Source organism: Nerophis lumbriciformis, linkage group LG12 (assembly GCF_033978685.3).
Source record: "Nerophis lumbriciformis linkage group LG12, RoL_Nlum_v2.1, whole genome shotgun sequence".
In the NCBI taxonomy this organism is placed as follows: Eukaryota; Metazoa; Chordata; class Actinopteri; order Syngnathiformes; family Syngnathidae; genus Nerophis; species Nerophis lumbriciformis.
In genome coordinates, this window is record NC_084559.2 from 17250646 (window position 1) to 17271832 (window position 21187).

General features: G+C 41.8%; 1 protein-coding gene across 1 annotated transcript in view; it reads right to left on the bottom strand.

Moving 5' to 3' along the window:
* The window catches only part of LOC133623052 (breakpoint cluster region protein-like), a 107450-nt gene that overhangs the window by 24769 nt on the left and 61494 nt on the right, over positions 1-21187 (bottom strand). The window contains exons 8-14 of the mRNA XM_061985979.2: positions 18243-18383; positions 9909-10030; positions 5286-5451; positions 5099-5218; positions 2704-2779; positions 2527-2631; positions 2382-2456 (exon numbers count right to left, since the gene is read on the bottom strand). Of these exons, the coding sequence (XP_061841963.1) occupies positions 2382-2456; positions 2527-2631; positions 2704-2779; positions 5099-5218; positions 5286-5451; positions 9909-10030; positions 18243-18383 (805 nt within the window). The remainder of the gene's footprint in view (positions 1-2381; positions 2457-2526; positions 2632-2703; positions 2780-5098; positions 5219-5285; positions 5452-9908; positions 10031-18242; positions 18384-21187) is intronic.

Below are 21187 nucleotides of genomic sequence, written 5' to 3' on the forward strand. Positions count from 1 at the left end.
CTGAGATTTGATGACCTATATTGAGTAAAACATGCTTGAAACTAGAATATCAACTGTTGCAAAGCTGTGTCATCAACACTCACATGTATAAAACTACTTCTTTTTTTTTTTAATAATAATTTCTTATTTCAAGCATGAAAAAAAAAATCATGACTTTGACACAATTGTGTCTCATATTAAAACAGATGACAGCCAAATGGACTTTGCTGTTTTATTTTCAATGAAACAATAGAAAACACGTACTCATATAGTAGTACAGTTGGCACAGTACAGTAAACTGACAGTTAATATTTAAACATTTGACATTTCAAACAATTTTGAACAGAAATAGTTCATGCACATTAAGATCAATTCTTCAAAATAACAATAAAAAAAAATTTGGCCGGGGGCCGGGCTGTATATATGCGCACTAATTGACTGAAAGAGCACGCACTTGGCGCGATGATGTCATGTTATCAATGGAAAAATGCATTTTTAGACAATATGATTTGCCTGAGCGGCTAGGAGACCCCGAGAGTAACAAGCGGTTGTCTTGTTGCCTTTCCATTAAGAACAGTAAATTAGTTTTTAGTGTAAGTTTGCTGATTTCAAGAAATGTAATGCCGAGCGCATATCATTATGTCAAGATAATGGCACTTGCATTTACTTCATTTAAGAATATATTTCAACATATTGAGCAAAAAAGTCTCTTTTTTTTCTACCAAGAAAAGTGCACTTGTTATTAGTGAGAATATACTTATTTTAAGGTATTTTTGGGTTCATTGAGGTTAGCTAAATTTACTTGTTTTGGAAAGTCTTGACAAGCCAAATTTTCTTGTTCTATTGGCAGATAATTTTGCTTAGTTCAAATAAAATACCCCTCTTTTTTGTATTTTTTTTTTCTTGTTTTTGAACACTGACTTTTTACAGTGTAGGTGTGCCAAGATTGTGGAACCCATTTAAAAAGACTTGAGGCAATTAATTGTTGAGCAAAGGCTGCAAATACTTTATACTTTAAATTAGTTGTTTTTTTTGTTTTAATGAATTTGCAAACCTTTAAACACATTGGTTTTGTGTGTAGAATGTATTTAATTTTGGATTGTTGTTTTCCCCCCCACGTTATACTACTATTAGTATTATTGTAAAGTTACCATTTAATAGTGGTGTGCCGTCAGGGCCAGCAAGGCCTTCTCTGCTGGCCTAACATAACCAAAGATCATCATCATAATTAAAGATATAAGTATTTTTCTATGTACCCTAAATATTTAAAAGTATTCATATTCTCGTCATGTTATTTTATGCTCCTTCCAGTGCTGTTGTTTTTAGGTTAGATTTCAATCAGAATCCAGCTGGCTTATGTTGCCATGCTGTACCAAATCTGCCCGGGGCCTTCAGAATCAACAATGCGGGCGTCCGTGCACTGTCTGTGAACGGGGACATACAGTTGATAGACAATTGCGATAGCCAATCAGATCACGAGTTGTTGACAGTAGCCTATCTAAGTAGCCTGATGTTAACGAGACTGTGGTTGGATACTCACTTGTCATTACAAAGTGAGTATCCAATCACAAGTTTCAATTTAGCAGGAAGCAGGAAGTGTTGCGCCGTAGCCATACCGGGCTTGCAGAGAAATCACCGATACTCACTTTTTTAACCCACAAAGAAGGAGAACAAAACGTTGATTAGGTGGCAGATAAGTATTTGCAAGGCCATTTTCAAGAAGGATATTTAAAGAGAAACTACATCTTGTGAGACGATGTCGGCCAACTCCGCAAGCTAGCTCAGCTATCCCGGCGATGAAATGGGGAAATGCTCGCCATTTCCACTCGAATAAGCTGACTACAAGCGGTACCACCGGCTTATACGGCGTCGAATGGGTGCTATAAATTGTGAGTTCAGATATTTTATTTCTTTATTTTTTTCATGTTTAATATATTTTTTGCAATTTTAATTTTGACAGTACCACATAAGTTATGTTTTAATTTCTGATGCTTTTTAATTGATTTTTAAATGCGCCAGAAAATAACCTGTTTTATACACTGTTGATGTGTTTCAATGGTCAGTAGGGCGTAAATTTGTTCCTGTATAGTATTCCTCCAGCAATGTGGGGACATAAATTATGGTATTTTGAGAGGTAATCATTGAAGTCGGACATCACTGAAGGCCTAGGTGGGAAACGCACTGCCATTTAAATAAATAGCTTTTGTGTCTACAGTTGTGTCTAAAATGCTTGAGTTTAAGCAAGCAGTGATAAAGTGAAATTGAAGGCAGCTTGTGTACACACCACACAGTGTTCCTGACTAATCCCACGTGCTCCCCATCACTACAGCTGTTCTTCCACACAAAACAAACCAGCGCGTAGAGCATTACGTAACATCACACCCCGTTTCTACGACACTTACTTAAGCTCTGCTTGAGTCCACATGCAGAGTGGACAATTACATTCAGGAATCCGTACAACCCCGGAGATTCATCATCTGTGTGGGGAAAAAATGTTGAGTCAGAAATACAAAAGTATGTTTCAATTAAGACATTTGTGAACCTCACCCTCTTTGTTCATGGTCACTGGAACGGTGTGGACAGTCTGGAGTTTCACACATGAGTTAGTAAGCATCTGCAGCTCCAGGGATGTTAGTGAGAAGCTTTTGAAACCTACAAGATATACATCAATACATATTCAGATACACATTTAGGACATCATCAGGATAGTATGAGAAGACTTGCATTTCTTTTGCTGTTCACGGATGATATCCCTCCATTCAGCCCGTTCGTAGTCAGAGGAGATGAGAAATGTGAAACCCTGGATGACAGGATGGGATTTGAACTGAATTTTAATTGGGTGCTGTAATGACATGCTCTAAACAGCAGAGGACAGCATCCCTTCACAAGGGAAATCTTGTGCACACTATTCAAGTGCTTCCTAACTTTTACTAAGCCAAGGCACATACAGTATTTCATTTTAAAAACATATGGTGGGTATCAGGGGCCAATGCATCAATGATGCAAAAAGGAAAAACATAAATACCATACAACACAAGCAACGGGAATTATGCTGCAAAGGAAAAAAAATTATTGCAAAACGAAAGTGCTGCAAATGCCCAAACAATGCCCAATGCCCAATGCCCACACACACAACCCCCACATACAACAGCATTAGAGAAATGTTGCAAGGTCACAGAACTAGGAACTAAGTCGTAGCCCCAAACTCTTTAGAGCAGTGGTTCTTAACCTGGGTTCGATCGAACCCTAGGGGTTCTGTGAGTCGGGCTCAGGGGTTCAGCGGAGGTCAAGACACACCCGACTCATCGTGTGAATAAAAACTTCTCCCTATCGGCGTATTAGGGATACGGCAACAGCAGAAGTCACACTGATTTGCAGGTGTGTAATTTGTTGTGAGTTTATGCACTGTGTTGGTTTTGTTCTTTGAACAAGGTGATGTTCATGCACGGTTCATTTAAAAACATGGTAACACTTTAGGATGGGGAACGTATTCACCATTAAGTAGTTGCTTATTAACATGCAAATTAGTAACATATTAGCTCTTAACTGGTCATTATTAAGTACTTATTAATGCCTTATTCGGCATGGCCTTATTATAACCCTAACCCTCTAACCCAGGGGTGCTCACACTTTTTCTGCAGGCGAGTTACTTTTCAATTGATCAAGTCGTGGGGATCTACCTCATTCATATATATAATTTATATTTACTTATTTATGAAATATATGTTTTTGTTAACAAGTTAAAGGTGTTTAATGATAATGCAAGCATGTTTAACACATATAGTTAATATTGTTAACAAGTTAAAGGTGTTTAAAGATAATACAAGCATGTTTAACACATATAGATTCCTTTCTTTCATGAAGACAAGAATATAAGTTGGTGTATTACCTGATTCTGATGACTTGCATTGATAGGAATCAGACAGTGGTGATGATAACGTCCGCATTTTCGAATGGAGGAGAAAAAAAGTCCTCCTTTCTGTCCAATACCACATGAAAGTGGTTGGTTTTTGGCATCTTATTTGTCCAGCTTCCGTACTCCTTTGTATACACTTTACAAGAAATACATTGTCAGCAAACTCCGTAGCTTGCTAGCTTGTGCACGCCAGCTTTCTGAGACTCTTATTTTGGTAGCGCAGGCAGGATAAGCAGAGCTTTTATTGTGCAACTGTGCAGTCGGTCTTTGGAGTTTTGACGACAGGTACGGCGCCAGAGTCTGTTGAAATAAAGTGTTTCTCGCCTTCCAGTCGGTAATTTTAATGAGCTGGCAGCAGCCAGCGTCATCTCAGAAGACCCTCGGGTGCCGTGAATGTCAATCAAGTGACGAAAGTGACGTCATAGTGAAGATTTATGATCGCTCATTTTTAGGACTATTATTTTAATGCCTGGCTGGTGATCGACTGACACACCCTCCGAGATCGACCGGTAGATCACGATCGACGTAATGAGCACCCCTGCTCTAACCCTAACCCTAACCATCCATCCATCCCATCCATTTTCTACCGCTTATTCCCTTCGGGGTCACGGGGGGCGCTGGAGCCTATCTCAGCTACAATCGGGCGGAAGGCGGGGTACACCCTGGACAAGTCGTCACCTCATCGCAGGGCCAACACAGATAGACAGACAACATTCACACTCACATTCACACACTAGGGCCAATTTAGTGTTGCCAATCAACCTATCCCCAGGTGCATGTCTTTGGAGGTGGGAGGAAGCCGGAGTACCCGGAGGGAACCCACGCAGGCACGGGGAGGACATTCAAACTCCACACAGAAAGATCCCGAGCCCGGGATTGAACCCAAGACTAGTCAGGACCTTCGTATTGTGAGGCAGATGCACTAACCCCTCCTCCACCGTACTGCCCTAACCCTAACCAAATAACTCTAAATTAAATCTTTGTTACTTAGAATATGTTCCCCATACTAAAGTGTTACCAAAAACATATAACTTTGTCTTGAATTTGAAAAAAAAAAACATTTTATTTTTCACTAAAGAAGGGTTCGGTGAATGTGCAAATGAAACTGGTGGGGTTCGGTACCTCCAACAATGTAGAATTACACAAACAAGCAAACTTGATTATAAGAATGCTGTAATAGTCTGGATATTCGTAGTAGCTCACCTTCCCATTTCTGTGAGCCACTCTGAAAGCCATGTTGGGTGACATTAGAAGAAGCAGAGACTCCTGCTCTGATAACTTCTTCCTCAGTCGCTCCACCACTTTTGGTCCTTTGGTGGTTCTCTAAAGAACAAACAGACGCCAGGTTAATGCTTTTCTCATGCTACCCATTTCTAGATTCTACCCTTACCTTCTCTCTTTGAATCTCATTCTTGATCTGGGATATTTTGATCTTGATGGCATCAATCTCCTCATCCTGGACCAGAGGGATGGGGGTCGACTCGCAGTCCTCGATGGTCTGGAAGGTCAGGTCAACCAGCGGAATGTACCACTTGCAGTCATACTGTTGTCCTTTGCTGTTTGAGGACAAGATGTCTATACTATACTTTTTTCAAAGCTGTTCACTACAGGTACTTTTTGCAGCATAGACCTGAGAGAAGGGTTTGACTTTGCCTGTGAGATTCTTAATCTCTGAGGGCCCTATTATCCCATGTGCTTAAGTGAAAAAAGCTGCAAAATTACACGGATTCTGTCTGTGCAGCATTCTGCCCGTCTACTTAGGTCTGTCACTATGCGCTTTCATCCAAGATGCGCACTCTGTGTGGAGCAACCCTTACAGTAAATGTGGGTGTTCCCTGTCACATACCGATATTCTTGCATTGACTTAAATTTTCGCCTCTGAGGCTACAACAAGTCCAGCGCCCCAAGAAGGAAAAACATATTGCACTTGAAGTTTGGATGCAGTGTACGCCACACATAATACAATTATAAAACAGACTCTCAGAAAGCCCTCTAATCTTTTCTGCACTGCAAAAACTGAAATCTAAGTAAGATGAAATATCTCAAATAAGGGTGATATTTGCTTATTTTCTGTCTGATAAGATAATTCTTCTCACTAAGCAGATTTTATGTTCAGAGTGTTTTACTTGTTTTAAGGGTTTTGGTCCTAATTTATCCCAGTAAGATATTACAGCTTGTTGCTGAGATTTGATGACCTATATTGAGTAAAACATGCTCAAAACTAGAATATCAACTGTTGCAAAGCTGTGTCATCAACACTCACAAGTATAAAACTACTTTTTTAAAGTAATAATTTCTTATTTCAAGCATGAAATAAAAAATCATGATTTTGACACAATTGTGTCTCATAATTAAAACGGATGACAGCCAAATGGACAGTAAACTGACAGTTAATATTTAAACATTTAACATGTGACAATTCAAACAATTTTGAACAGAAATAGTTCATGCACATTCAGATAAATTCCTCAAAATTACAATTAAAAAAATTTGGGCCGGGGGCTGGGCTGTAAATATAAATATAAATATATATATATATATATATATATATATATATATATATATATATATATATATATATATATATATTTCTTGCGCACTAATTGACTGAAAGAGCACGCACTTGGCGCGATGATGTCATGTTATCGATGGAAAAATGCATTTTTAGACAATATGATTTGCCTGAGCGGCTCGTAGACCCTGAGAGTAAAGCCTTGTTGCCTTTCCATTAAGAACAATAAACTACTTTTTAGTATAAGTTCAGAGATGTCTGATAATATCGGCCTGCAGATATTATCGGCCGATAAATGCGTTAAAATGTAAGATCGGAAATTATCGGTATCGTTTTTTTTTTTTATCGGTATTGTTTTCTTTTCTTTTGTTTTTTATTAAATCAACATAAAAAACCCAAGATACACTTACAATTAGTGCAATAACCCAAAAAACCTCCCTCCCCCATTTACACTCATTCACACTCATTCACACAAAAGGGTTGTTTCTTTCTGTTATTAATATTCTGGTTCCTACATTATATATCAATATATATCAATACAGTCTGCAAGGGATACAGTCCGTAAGCACACGTGATTGTGCGTGCTGCTGGTCCACTAATAGTACTAACCTTTAACAGTTAATTTTACAAATTTTAATTAATTACTAGTTTCAATGTAACTGTTTTTGTATTGTTTTACTTTCTTTTTTAATCAAGAAAATGTTTTTAATTTATTTATCTTATTTTATTTTATTATTTTTTGAAAGTACCCTATCTTCACCATACCTGGTTGTCTAAATTAGGCATAATAATGTGTTAATTCCACGACTGTGTATATCGGTTGATATCGGTATCGGTAATTAAAGAGTTGGACAATATCGGAATATCGGATATCGGCAAAAAGCCATTATCGGACATCCCTATATAAGTTTGCTGGTTACAAGAAATGTAATGCCGAGCGCATATCATTATGTCAAGATAATGGCACTAGCATTTACTTAATTTAAGAATATATTTCAACATATTGAGCAAAAAAGTCTCTTATTTGTTTTTCTACCAAGACAAGTGCACTTGTTATTAGTGAGAATATACTTATTTTAAGGTATTTTGGGGTTCATTGAGGTTAGCTAATTTTACTTGTTTTGGAAAGTCTTGACAAGCCAAATTTTCTTGTTCTATTGGCAGATAATTTTGCTTAGTTCAAGTAAAATACCCCTCATTTTTGTATTTTTTTCCCTTGTTTTTGAACACTGACTTTTTGCAGTGTGATCGCTTCAATTGAGACATCTGGAATTGAAATGAGGATAAAAGAACCATAATGCCACTCTGACTTAACTATCAAAAACCGAACTGCACATTATTGTCTCATCTGCTTGAGTGAAAGAGAAGAAGAGTGCAGAAAAGTGAAGGTGACCAAGCGTATCAGCCATGTTTGGACATCCTGGAACTAACGGGTGTTCAATGCCTACAACGATTGTGGCTTGATCGTCAGGCCTTCATTGAACTATGCGACTATTTACCGTAATAGGAAATACAGATATAATTTAGCGTCTATCAATAGTTTATTTCATCTATAGTTACATACAGCTGGAAGAAGACGCTGTTGCGCATGCATACACACATTGCATCACCAATGTTTGTAATGTCTCCACAGCTCCACAGCATTTTTTTAATTTAAAGTGGTATCTTTATCTCAAAAACCGCATGTTCCATGACGTTTTACACAGTGTCAAGACAAAGTTAGCTTTTTTTAGTAATGAGCCCGCCTTTTTTCCTGACTTACGTACAAACCCCTTTTCCATATGAGTTGGGAAAAATTGTGTTAGATGTAAATATAAACGGAATACAATGATTTGCAAATCATTTTCAACCCATATTCAGTCGAATATGCTACAAAGACAACATATTTGATGTTCAAACTGATAAACTTTTTTTTTTTTGCAAATAATCATTAACTTTAGAATTTGATGCCAGCAACACGTGACAAAGAAGTTGGGAAAGGTGGCAATAAATACTGATAAAGTTGAGGAATGCTCATCAAACACTTATTTGGAACATCCCACAGGTGAACAGGCAAATTGGGAACAGGTGGGTGCCATGATTGGGTATAAAAGTAGATTCCATGAAATGCTCAGTCATTCACAAACAAGGATGGGGCGAGGGTCACCACTTTGTCAACAAATGCGTGAGCAAATTGTTGAACAGTTTAAGAAAAACCTTTCTCAACCAGCTATTGCAAGGAATTTAGGGATTTCACCATCTACGGTCCGTAATATCATCAAAGGGTTCAGAGAATCTGGAGAAATCACTGCACGTAAGCAGCTAAGCCCGTGACCTTCGATCCCTCAGGCTGTACTGCATCAACAAGCGACATCAGTGTGTAAAGGATATCACCACATGGGCTCAGGAACACTTCAGAAACCCACTGTCAGTAACTACAGTTGGTTCCTACATCTGTAAGTGCAAGTTAAAACTCTCCTATGCAAGGCGAAAACCGTTTATCAACAACACCCAGAAATGCCGTCGGCTTCGCTGGGCCCGAGATCATCTAAGATGGACTGATACAAAGTGGAAAAGTGTTCTGTGGTCTGACGAATCCACATTTCAAATTGTTTTTGGAAACTGTGGACGTTGTGTCCTCTGGACCAAAGAGGAAAAGAACCAGATTGTTCTAGGCGCAAAGTTGAAAAGCCAGCATCTGTGATGGTATGGGGGTGTATTAGTGCCCAAGACATGGGTAACTTACACATCTGTGAAGGCGCCATTAATGCTGAAAGGTACATACAGGTTTTGGAGCAACATATGTTGCCATCCAAGCAACGTTACCATGGACGCCCCTGCTTATTTCAGCAAGACAATGCCAAGCCACGTGTTACATCAACGTGGCTTCATAGTAAAAGAGTGCGGGTACTAGACTGGCCTGCCTGTAGTCCAGACCTGTCTCCCATTGAAAATGTGTGGCGCATTATGAAGCCTAAAATAGCACAACGGAGACCCCCGCACTGTTGAACAACTTAAGCTGTACATCAAGCAAGAATGGGAAAGAATTCCACCTGAGAAGCTTAAAAAATGTGTCTCCTCAGTTCCCAAACGTTTACTGAGTGTTGTTAAAAGGAAAGGCCATGTAACACAGTGGTGAACATGCCCTTTCCCAACTACTTTGGCACGTGTTGCAGCCATGAAATTCTAAGTTAATTATTATTTGCAAAAAAAAAAAAAAGTTTATGAGTTTGAACATCAAATATGTTGTCTTTGTAGTGCATTCAATTGAATATGGGTTGAAAATGATTTGCAAATCATTGTATTCCGTTTATATTTACATCTAACACAATTTCCCAACTCATATGGAAACGGGGTTTGTACTTTGTGCCTCATTTACGCGGGCTGGGCGTGCCCGCAGGCTGAATGGGAGAATACAAATAAGAGAAACGTAAATAACTTCAAGCGGGTAGAAAATCACTTAAGCGCTGACGGGAAAATAGGGCCCTAAATGATGAACCAGAGGATGTTGTCCTGACTCACCCTACAGCCTGTTTCTTCAGCTTGGTACAGAGCAGCAGGTCAGTGAAGAGGAAGACATGACGGAGTTTCCTGGAACCTTCAACCAGCTCCACCATGAAGCGATCTCTCAGAAGCTGACGATTCTACCGACAGGAAGGAAATTTAAAAAAAGCTGTTACAAACGCTGTACAGGGACAAGAACTGCACTTCAGAATGTAATCATTTATATTCAGTCACCTGCTATAACTGTATCAAATTGAAATACTACTTCTGTGATAACAGTGTTTAAACCAGTGCTTCGTAAATATTTTCTGTTAATCCCCCCTTAGGAAGAAGAAAATATTATGCGCCCCCCCTGCATAACATTACAAGCTTATCAAAAATAAAGGAATCAACACACCAGTCTTTCCTCGTCCCCCACCATGATTACAGTAAAGCCAAGTGCGACATACACTCAGCATGTTCTGGTAGAGCAAAAAAAGCTTGAAAATCATGATTTTACTCTCCAAAAACAGCAACAATATCATCCATTTAAAAAAATAATAAATGACTAGAGATGTCCGATAAAATCGGACTGCCGATATTATCGGCCGATAAATGCTTTAAAATGTAATACCGGAAATTATCGGTATCGGTTTCAAAATTATCGGTATCGGTTTCAAAAAGTAAAATTTATGACTTTTTGATACGCCGCTGTGTACACGGACGTAGGGAGAAGTACAGAGCGCCAATAAACCTTAAGTGACAGCCCAGTCACATAATATCTACGGCTTTTCACACACACAAGTGAATGCAAGTCATACTTGGTCAACAGCCATACAGGTCACACTGAGGGTGGCCATATAAACAACTTTAACACTGTTACAAATATGCGCCACACTGTGAACCCACACCAAACAAGAATGACAAACACATTTCGAGAGAACATCCGCACCGTAACACAACATAAACACAACAGAACAAATACCCAGAACCCCTTGCAGCACTAACTCTTCCGGGACACTACAATATACACCCCCCCCCCCCCCCCCCCCCGCCCACCTCAACCCCGCCCACCTCAACCTCCTCCCTGTGAGTATGTCCCAAATTCCAAGCTGCTGTTTTGAGGCATGTTAAAAAAAATAATGCACTTTGTGACTTCAATAATAAATATGGCAGTGCCATGTTGGCATTTTTTCCCATAACTTGAGTTGATTTATTTTTGGAAAACCTTGTTACATTGTTTAATGCATCCAGTGGGGCATCACAACAAAATTAGGCATAATAATGTGTTAATTCCACGACTGTATATATTGGTATCGGTTGATATCGGTATCGGTAATTAAGAGTTGGACAATATCGGAATATCGGCAAAAAAGCCATTATCGGGCATCTCTATAAATGACTACATCTTCTTCGCGATGGGCGCGTGCACGTCTTTGCGAGTGTAACAGAGGCCAGTCAACTTCAAGAATAGTGCTGGTGACTGGGGGGATTCCCTGTGCTTTTAGCTCAGTAGTCAGCGTGCTCGCCTCTCACACCGGCGACCTGGGAGCAGTAGGAAAAAAACAATGCAGCTGAGAGAGAGAGTACGCAACAGTTACATGAAGCAGAGTTGTCTGTGATGGACAGCTATAAAGACTAGAGATGTCCGATAATGGCTTTTTTGCTGATATCCGATATTCCGATATTGTCCAACTCTTAATTACCGATTCCGATATCAACCGATACCGATATATACAGTCGTGGAATTAACACATTATTATGCCTAATTCTGTTGTGATGCCCCGCTGGATGCATTAAACAATGTAACAAGGTTTTCCAAAATAAATCAACTCAAGTTATGGAAATAAATGCCAACATGGCACTGCCATATTTATTAGTGAGTTGGGGGGGGGGGGGGGGGGGGGGGTAGCGGGGGGTGTATATTGTAGCGTCCCGGAAGAGTTAGTGCTGCAAGGGGTTCTGGGTATTTGTTCTGTTGTGTTTATGTTGTGTTACGGTGCGGATGTTCTCCCGAAATGTGTTTGTCATTCTTCTTTGGTGTTGGTTCACAGTGTGGCGCATATTTGTAACAGTGTTAAAGTTGTTTATACGGCCACTGTTACGGCTAATCTTGCATTCAAAAAGGTTCGAAAAAATAAAAATAAGTAATGCAGAGTAGTCGTGAGGAGGAGGTGTTTGACTCACTAAATTCCTTAATAAGCACTCGCGGAGATATGTCGAGATTCCAAATGATCATAATTTATTTTCACAAGCAAAACATATTCTCCGTGGTTGACTTCAACATAATCAAAATAACTTATTTAGCGTGGCTTCAAAATAATCAAAATAACTTATTTAGCGGTAAACCAACTGTTTCACTCCTTCAGCATGATAGACAGACAAAGGGCACCCAGCTGTCCTGACTTCTTAATTATAGGAGGAGGAAGTGGCTCACCATCAGGAGCGTGAGCAGCTGAAAACAATCAGTCAATCACAATTCATCTAAAACATCCAACATCCATCAACATCATTATTGGCATTATTTGATTTCATTGTCAAAACAATTAATAAATAAATAATGTAGTTAGGCTCCAACTGCCACCCTCAGTGTGACCTGTATGGCTGTTGACCAAGTATGGATTGCATTCACTTGTGTGTGTGAAAAGTCGTAGATATTATGTGATTGGGCCGACACGCAAAGGCAGTGCCTTTAAGGCACGCCACCAATATTGTTGTCTGGGTGGAAATCAGGAGGAATTCGGGAGAATGGTTGCCCCGGGAGGTTTTCGGGGGGGGGGCACTGATATTCGGGAGTCTCCCGGGAAAATCGGGAGGGTTGGCAAGTATGACCGGGAGACCTTCAGCCCAGGTAAGCCCGTGCATTAAGGTGTCCCTGATAAATGACAAACTAGGGCTGGTGGTGCAGACTAAGCAAGAAGAAAAAGTCACACTGCTACACTAAATCTACTCTAAGAAACAAGTGTGTGCATACTAGAGATGCGCGGTTTGCGGACACAACCGCGGAGTCCGCGGATTATCCGCGGGTCGGGCGGTTGAAATAAAAAAAAAAAAAAAGATTTTATCCGCGGGTCGGGTCGGGCGGTTGAAATTTAAAAAAAATTAGATTTTAAATAGATTCAGGCGGGTGGCAGTTAAACCAATTCGGAAATATATATACATAGTTAAATGTTGTTACCCACATACGAAAAACGAGCAGGCACCTGCAGCATATGCCACAACAGAAGAAGAAAAAAAAAAGGGATGGCAACGCCGGCAGCAAACGTGGTACGCGACAAACTAAAAAAGGGAATACTAAAGACCAGGGGAAAAAAAGGCCAGAAAAGTTCAGCGTGGACTCGTTTTTATGAGGTTGTAAATCAGGATGATAGTAATGCTGGCTACGTGATTTGCAAGAGCTGCGACGCTGTTTATGTCTACGACCGTCACAAAACCGGGACATCTAACATGGTGCATCACATTTGTGCAAAACCCCGAACCTCCACAAACACCCTGAGCATGAGCAGTTTCATCCGCCGTGATCCCAGAAGAGTGCCACAGGATGTTAAAACAAGATAGAACGCAGCTGCCTGCAGCAGTTTGAGTGGCGCGAGCGCGCTTGGAGGTGCGCTCAGCGCGGCTCCCAGATGATTGCGCACTGGTGTGCGTCTGGGCCGTGACAGCGTGGCACACATTGAATGTCTCTGCTGCATTGGATCAGTCTCCTTTCTTTAACAGGCAAAAGCTTTATAACCTCACTAATGCCTTGCATCGTCTATATTAGATATATAACAACGGGCGGGTGGCGGGCGGGTGCGGTTTTGATTAAATGTTAGTTCGGGTGGATGGCGGATGGTTGACGACTTTTGTGATGCGGTTGCGGATGAAATAATTGCCTATCCGCGCATCTCTAGTGCATACACATCGAAGTTACAGTCGAATCACTATTATAATAAAAAGTACAGTAAAAATGAATCTGAAAGAAAATGGTGTGTTTTCTCCTTTTCTCTGAGGCTAGAGTGGCTACTGGCTCCCAGCCCCTCTGCCCTCTGGGGTGGAGGCTGTTTACATTGTGACACAGCCCATGTGAGACGTTGTTGCCAAACACTGCAATACGGCCAAAACAAGGAAATCCATGTTGTTCAGTGGTGGCTGAGAGGCACTCCAAACTGTCTGACAGTGTCCTGGTTTCAAAAAAGGATAACATCCGCTTATTCCTTTAGACGACACAAACGGGACGCCAACTGCTCAATAATCCAATGGAAAAAACAGCTGTTCGTGCACCCTCTTTTGCAAATCAGCAGCTGCAAAGAGATTTGGTATTGAGTGTGGGCGGGGGCGATCGATCTAAATATCAATACCAAAGCCAGTATCAGTATTGGATTGACACTAGCATGAGGATATTGATATTTTTCAATTCTCCTCTATGTTAATTTGAACAAATATCTGTTTACTGGTGTTGTTTGTTTTGCTACAGTACATTATTGATGTGGTATACATTTTGTTATATTGTTTATGAACTCAGGGAATAAATCCTGGGACACAAAGCTTTGGAGGAGAGACGCTTTTTACTTATTTTAAATTGATTGACTTATTTTGCTCAAACAATCATATGTCATGAAAGGAAATAATGGAATAATTTGCTAAAAGTGTTGCTGTGGAGGGAGGTGTAGCCAGCGCTGCCTGCAGGAGCAAAGGTCACCGCCTCTGTCCATGGTGCTGAGGACAGAGCACCATCAGACGGGGGCGTGGCAGTGCTGACGGCGAGACACAGCTGGCAGGTGATTAGATTTCCCAGGTGGTACGTGTTAATCTAATCATCTGTTGTCTTTAACAGTAAGCGGCCGGGAGCAGAGAGGGAGAGAGGATACGGACGTGACTGAAAAGTCACGTTCTGCGAGAGAAAACTTTTGTGAAAAACATATGATCATTAAAAACCTTGTTAAAACCTGCACGCTGGGCTCCTGTGCCGTGTCTGACAGTGGGACTGCGAGGAAGAAACTTCCACAGTTGCATTATCTTATATTTCTCACACAAAAAAAACCTCTACTGTGGTACCTCAGTTTTTGTTAATATTAGTGCATTCCAAAAGTTTCGACAAAGACTACCACACGAAAACTGAGGTAATTTTTTCTATAAGATAATGTACATCCAATTATCCATTCCAAACTAGGGATGTCGATAATATCGGACTGCCGATATTATAGGCCGATAAATGCTTTAAAATGTAATATCAGAAATTATCGGTATCGGTTTCAAAAAGTAAAATTTATGACTTTTTAAAACGCCGCTGCGTACACGGACGTAGGGAGAAGTACAGAGCGCCAATAAACCTTAAAGGCACTGCCTTTGCGTGCCGGCCCAGTCACATAATATCTACGGCTTTTCACACACACAAGTGAATGCAACGCATACTTGGTCAACAGCCATACAGGTCACACTGAGGGTGGCCGTATAAACAACTTTAACACTGTTACAAATATGCGCCACTCTGTGAACCCACACCAAACAAGAATGACAAACACATTTCGGGAGAACATCCGCACCGTAACACAACATAAACACAACAGGACAAATACCCAGAACCCCTTGCAGCACTAACTCTTCCGGGACACTACAATATAACCCCCCGCAACCCCCCCAAAAACCCCGCCCACCTCAACCTCCTCATGCTCTCTCAGGGAGAGCATGTCCCAAATTCCAAACTGCTGTTTTGAGGCATGTTAAATAAAATAATGCACTTTGTGACTTCAATAATAAATACGGCAGTGCCATGTTGGCATTTTTTTTCCATAACTTGAGTTGATTTATTTTGGAAAACCTTGTTACATTGTTTAATGCATCCAGTGGGGCATCACGACAAAATTAGGCATAATAATGTGTTAATTCCACGACTGTATATATGGGTATCGGTTGATATCGGAATCGGTAATTAAGAGTTGGACAATATCGGATATCGGCAAAAAAGCCATTATCGGACATCTCTATTCCAACCCTCGACACATATGAACACAATACACATTCTATAGAGAATAATTATAGTTTTACATGCCAAAAACAATATAAAATGCATGTAAATGATGAATGTATAAATTAACATTTAACGTTACTTTTACCTTTATTGAAGATTTTAAATGATGAGAGGGAAGGGGGTGAAAGGAATGCTCACGTAAGCTTTGTTATTTGCTGCAAGTTATTTTTTGAATCTAATAGTGTTTTTTACCTTCTTTAGCAAACTGCTGGCACTTGCAAATTTCTTTCAAAAAGTCACTATTACTTAGGATTGTATGTTTGGGCACGATACGCGGGCAAATGGGCTAGTTTGTCGCGCACAATAGCTTTTGGCAATTATAATGTTGAAAGGCAACATAAAAAGTATTGGTATAAAGGAGACCCACTTCCAGGGCAACTCCAGGAGACGGAAGTGATGCTGCAGTCAGGAAGGATGGGAGTAAGCTTTTAGCGAATCAACCGGTCTTCCTCATTTGCAACTCACAGACCTTCGCCTCCGGTGCTGGCACTGGTTAGTCATGAGCTTCCTTCTGCTCTGCTTCCTTCACAACTCCGGCAGACAGGCGTGAATGAGTCAGCGACCAGCTTTTATTGGCGCGTCCATGCACCCTGTGCACCCAGCATTTACAGTCAACACCAAAATTAGAGTGGAAGCGTGGGAGAAGAGACATTTCACAAAGTCGCTGATTGGATTTTAAAATTCAAGTCTGTTCATTTCAGTATCGTCACAGTACACAAGTATTTGTACATGTACAGGTGGAACTAAAAACAATAGGATATCGTGTAAAAGTCCATTCATTTCAGTCATTCAACTTCAAATGTGAAACATATGTGACTTAAACTCAATACATACAAAATGAAATATGACAAGCTGTTGTGTTATAATTTTGGTGGTCATGGTCCACAGTTTTTGAAAACCCAACATTTTCTAAAATCTTTAACTCAAGGTTTTCCTAAACTGTAAGCAATAATGATCAAAATTAGAGATGTCCAATAATATCGGGCTGCCGATATTATCGGCCGATAAAATGCTTTAAAATGTAATATCGGAAATTATCGGTGTCGGTTTCAAAAAGTAAAATGTATGACTTTTTAAAACGCCGCTGTGTACACGGACGTAGGGAGAAGTACAGAGCGCCCATAAACCTTAAAGGGACTGCCTTTGCGTGCCCAGTCACATAATACCTACGGCTTTTCACACACACAAGTGAATGCAAACCATACTTGCTCAACAGCCATACAGGTCACACTGAGGGTGGCCGTATAAACAATCAATCAATGTTTATTTATATAGCCCTAAATCACAAGTGTCTCAAAGGGCTGCACAAGCCACAACGACATCCTCGGTACAAAGCCCACATAAGGGCAAGGAAAAACTCACCCCAGTGGGACGTCGATGTGAATGACTATGAGAAACCTTGGAGAGGACCGCATATGTGGGTAACCCCCCCCCCCCTCTAGGGGAGACCGAATGCAATGGATGTCGAGTGGGTCTGACATAATATTGTGAGAGTCCAGTCCATAGTGGATCCAACATAATAGTAAGAGTCCAGTCCATAGTGGGGCCAGCAACAACTTTAACACTGTTACAAATATACGTCACACTGTGAACCCACACCAAACGAGAATGACAAACACATTTCGGGAGAACATCCGCACCGTAGCACAACATAAACCCAACAGAACAAATACCCAGAACCCCTTGCAGCACTAACTCTTCCAGGACGCTACAATATACACTACCCGCTACCCCTCCCTCTCCCTCAACCCCGGCCCCCGCCCACCTCAACCTCCTCATGCTCTCTCAGGAAGAGCATGTCCCAAATTCAGTTTTGTTTTGTTTTGTTTTGAGGCATGTTAAAAAAAAAAAAATGCACTTTGTGACTTCAATAATAAATATGGCAGTGCCATGTTGGCATTTTTTTCCATAACTTGAGTTGATTTATTTTGGAAAACCTCGTTACATTGTTTAATGCATCCAGCGGGGCATCACAACAAAATTAGGCATAATAATGTGTTAATTCCACGACTGTATATATCGATATCGGTTGATATCGGAATTGGTAATTAGGAGTTGGACAGTATCGGAATATCGGCAAAAAAGCCATTACCGGACATCTCTATAGAAAATTCCTATAAACACACTCCGCAACCTTGTGGACAGCCTTCCCAGAAGAGTTGAAGCTGTGATGGCTGCAAAAGGTGGACCGACATCATATTGAACCCTACGGGTTAGGAGTGGGATGGCACTTCAAGTTCACATGTGAGTCAAGGCAGGTGGCCAAATACTTTTGGCAATATAGTGTATCTTCAACAAACAGAAAGAGTCCAGTTGCCTGGATTCAACCTTTTGCGGATTGCAAGATATAAAGTTACACTGACCTCTCCCTTCTTTACTGTCATGGACTGTCTGCGAGGGGTGATTTCTTCATTAACGCTGGACAAGAAGTTCTGTGAGATGCGCAGAGCATCCTGTAACAGTGGATAGTCAGGGTGGCTGGAGGGAGTATGCTTCAGTAAATCCTAGAATAAACAAAACAAAGACAATTTCAGTCAGGGCTTTGCAGGATGAATTTGGAGCAGAAAGGGAACAGTTTATGAAAAAAAATCTAAGCCGTTCTGTTGACCTGACACAATTCAAAGCGCATATGTTGCTCAGATTATGTTTTTTCTTTGTTTTACTCATCAGTTTGACGCGTGCACATGTAGTTCTGATCATACCAAACGTGAGGCGAAGTAAGGCCATATGATTTTCATGTTAAGGGCGTGGACGGAATCGGAGCCAATAAAAAAGTAAACATGGAATATCACGGAAAGTGACATAAATGTGAGTGAAATTCTGTCATCGGGGTAGGAAGTAACATTTGTCTGGTGAAATCATGAGTCTGGCGCCGATCATTTATCCCCGAAACGAGTCAGAACTAAAGAACGTTGCGAACAAACTTCGAAGCTAATGCTAGCCAGGACAACCTACAACAGTGGTCCCCGGACGCTTGAAAATGTGTCCCACGGACCGAGAGGGGGGAGGGTAAGGGGGGGGGTCAGTTGTTGGGGGGTGTCATGGTATTTTATTTATTTTTTATTATTATTTTTGTCATAAAAAAATACAATCATGTGTGCTTACGGACTGTATCCCTGCAGACTGTATTGATATATAATGTAGGGACCAGAAATATTAATAACAGAAAGAAACAACCCTTTTGTGCGAATGAGTGTGAATGTGTGTAAATGGGGGAGAGGGGTTTTTTGGGTTGGTGCACTAATTTTAAGTGTATCTGGTGTTTTTTATGTTGATTTAATAAAAAAAAAATTTTTTTTAATATTTTTTTTTATTTCTTGTGCGGTGGTTGGGGACCACTGACCTACAACACATCTCATCTGCGTGTGTTGTTGTGGACGACATCACCGTTGCAAGCTCAATGTACAGACAGAACGGCAAGACGTTACTTGGGAGGCACTCTCTTTTTTCTACACAGCCTAGTTGAGTCGTTTCACTCAAAAACATAACAGCCGTCAAGTGCCCCTAAGCCCTTAAGAGCAGTACATTTTTAGCTTGCCAGCTTTTTTATTTGTATTTGTATTTTTTTTTGCTGCTATTACATATACTGTAATATTGTACATGGTAATTGGGATTTGTTATATATTGTATGTATTATATAGAAATATAATATAATATAATATATAAGTATATATAAGTATATCTCCTCTCTGAGCTGCCACCTTAACGTGGTAGAGGAGTTTGCGTGTCCCAATGATCCTAGGAGCTATGTTGTCCGGGGGCTTCCATGCCCCCTGGTAGGGTCTCCCAAGACAAACAGGTCCTAGGTGAGGGATCAGACAAAGAGCAGCTCCAAGACTTCTATGGAAATGCAAGAACCGAGACTCAGATTTCCCTCGCCCGGACGCGGGTCACCGGGGCCCCCCTCCGGAGCCAGGCCCGGAGTTGGGGCACGATGGCGAGCGCCTGGTGGCCGGGCCTGTCCCCATGGGGCCCGGCCGGGCACAGCCCGAAGAGGCAACGTGGGTCCCCCCTCCAATGGGCTCACCACCCATAGCAGGGGCCATAGAGGTCGGGTGCAATGTGAGCTGGGCGGTAGCCGAAGGCAGGGCACTTGGCGGTCCGATCCTCGGCTACAGAAGCTAGCTCTTGGGACGTGGAACGTCACCTCGCTGGGGGGGAAGGAGCCTGAGCTAGTGCGCGAGGTAGAGAAGTTCCGGTTGGATATAGTCGGACTCACCTCGACGCACAGCAAGGGCTCTGGAACCAGTTCTCTCGAGAGGGGCTGGACTCTCTTCCACTCTGGCGTTGCCAGCAGTGAGAGGCGACGGGCTGGGGTGGCAATTCTTGTTGCCCCCCGGCTCAGAGCCTGCATGTTGGAGTTCAACCCGGTGGACGAGAGGGTAGCTTCCCTCCGCCTTCGGGTGGGGGGACGGGTCCTGACTGTTGTTTGCGCTTACGCGCCAAACGGCAGCTCAGAGTACCCACCCTTTTTGGATTCACTCGAGGGAGTACTTGAGAGTGCTCCCCCGGGTGATTCCCTCGTTCTACTGGGGGACTTCAACGCTCATATTGGCAACGACAGTGAAACCTGGAGAGGCGTGATTGGGAAGAATGGCCGCCCGGATCTGAACCCAAGTGGTGTTTTGTTATTGGACTTTTGTGCCCGTCACGGATTGTCCATAACGAACACCATGTTCAAGCATAAGGGTGTCCATATGTGCACTTGGCACCAGGACATCCTAGGCCGCAGTTCTATGATCGACTTTGTAGTTGTGTCATCGGATTTGCGGCCTCATGTTTTGGACACTCGGGTGAAGAGAGGGGCGGAGCTTTCTACCGATCACCACCTGGTGGTGAGTTGGCTGCGATGGTGGGGGAGGATGCCGGACAGACCTGGCAGGCCCAAACGCATTGTGAGGGTTTGCTGGGAACGTCTGGCAGAGTCTCCTGTCAGAGAGAGTTTCAATTCCCACCTCCGGAAGAACTTTGAACATGTCACGAGGGAGGTGCTGGACATTGAGTCCGAGTGGACCATGTTCCGCACCTCTATTGTCGAGGCGGCTGATTGGAGCTGTGGCCGCAAGGTAGTTGGTGCCTGTCGTGGCGGTAATCCTAGAACCCGTTGGTGGACACCGGCGGTGAGGGATGCCGTCAAGCTGAAGAAGGAGTCCTATCGGGTTCTTTTGGCTCATGGGACTCCTGAGGCAGCGGACAGGTACCGACAGGCCAAGCGGTGTGCGGCTTCAGCGGTCACGGAGGCAAAAACTCGGACATGGGAGGAGTTCGGGGAAGCCATGGAAAACGACTTCCGGACGGCTTCGAAGCG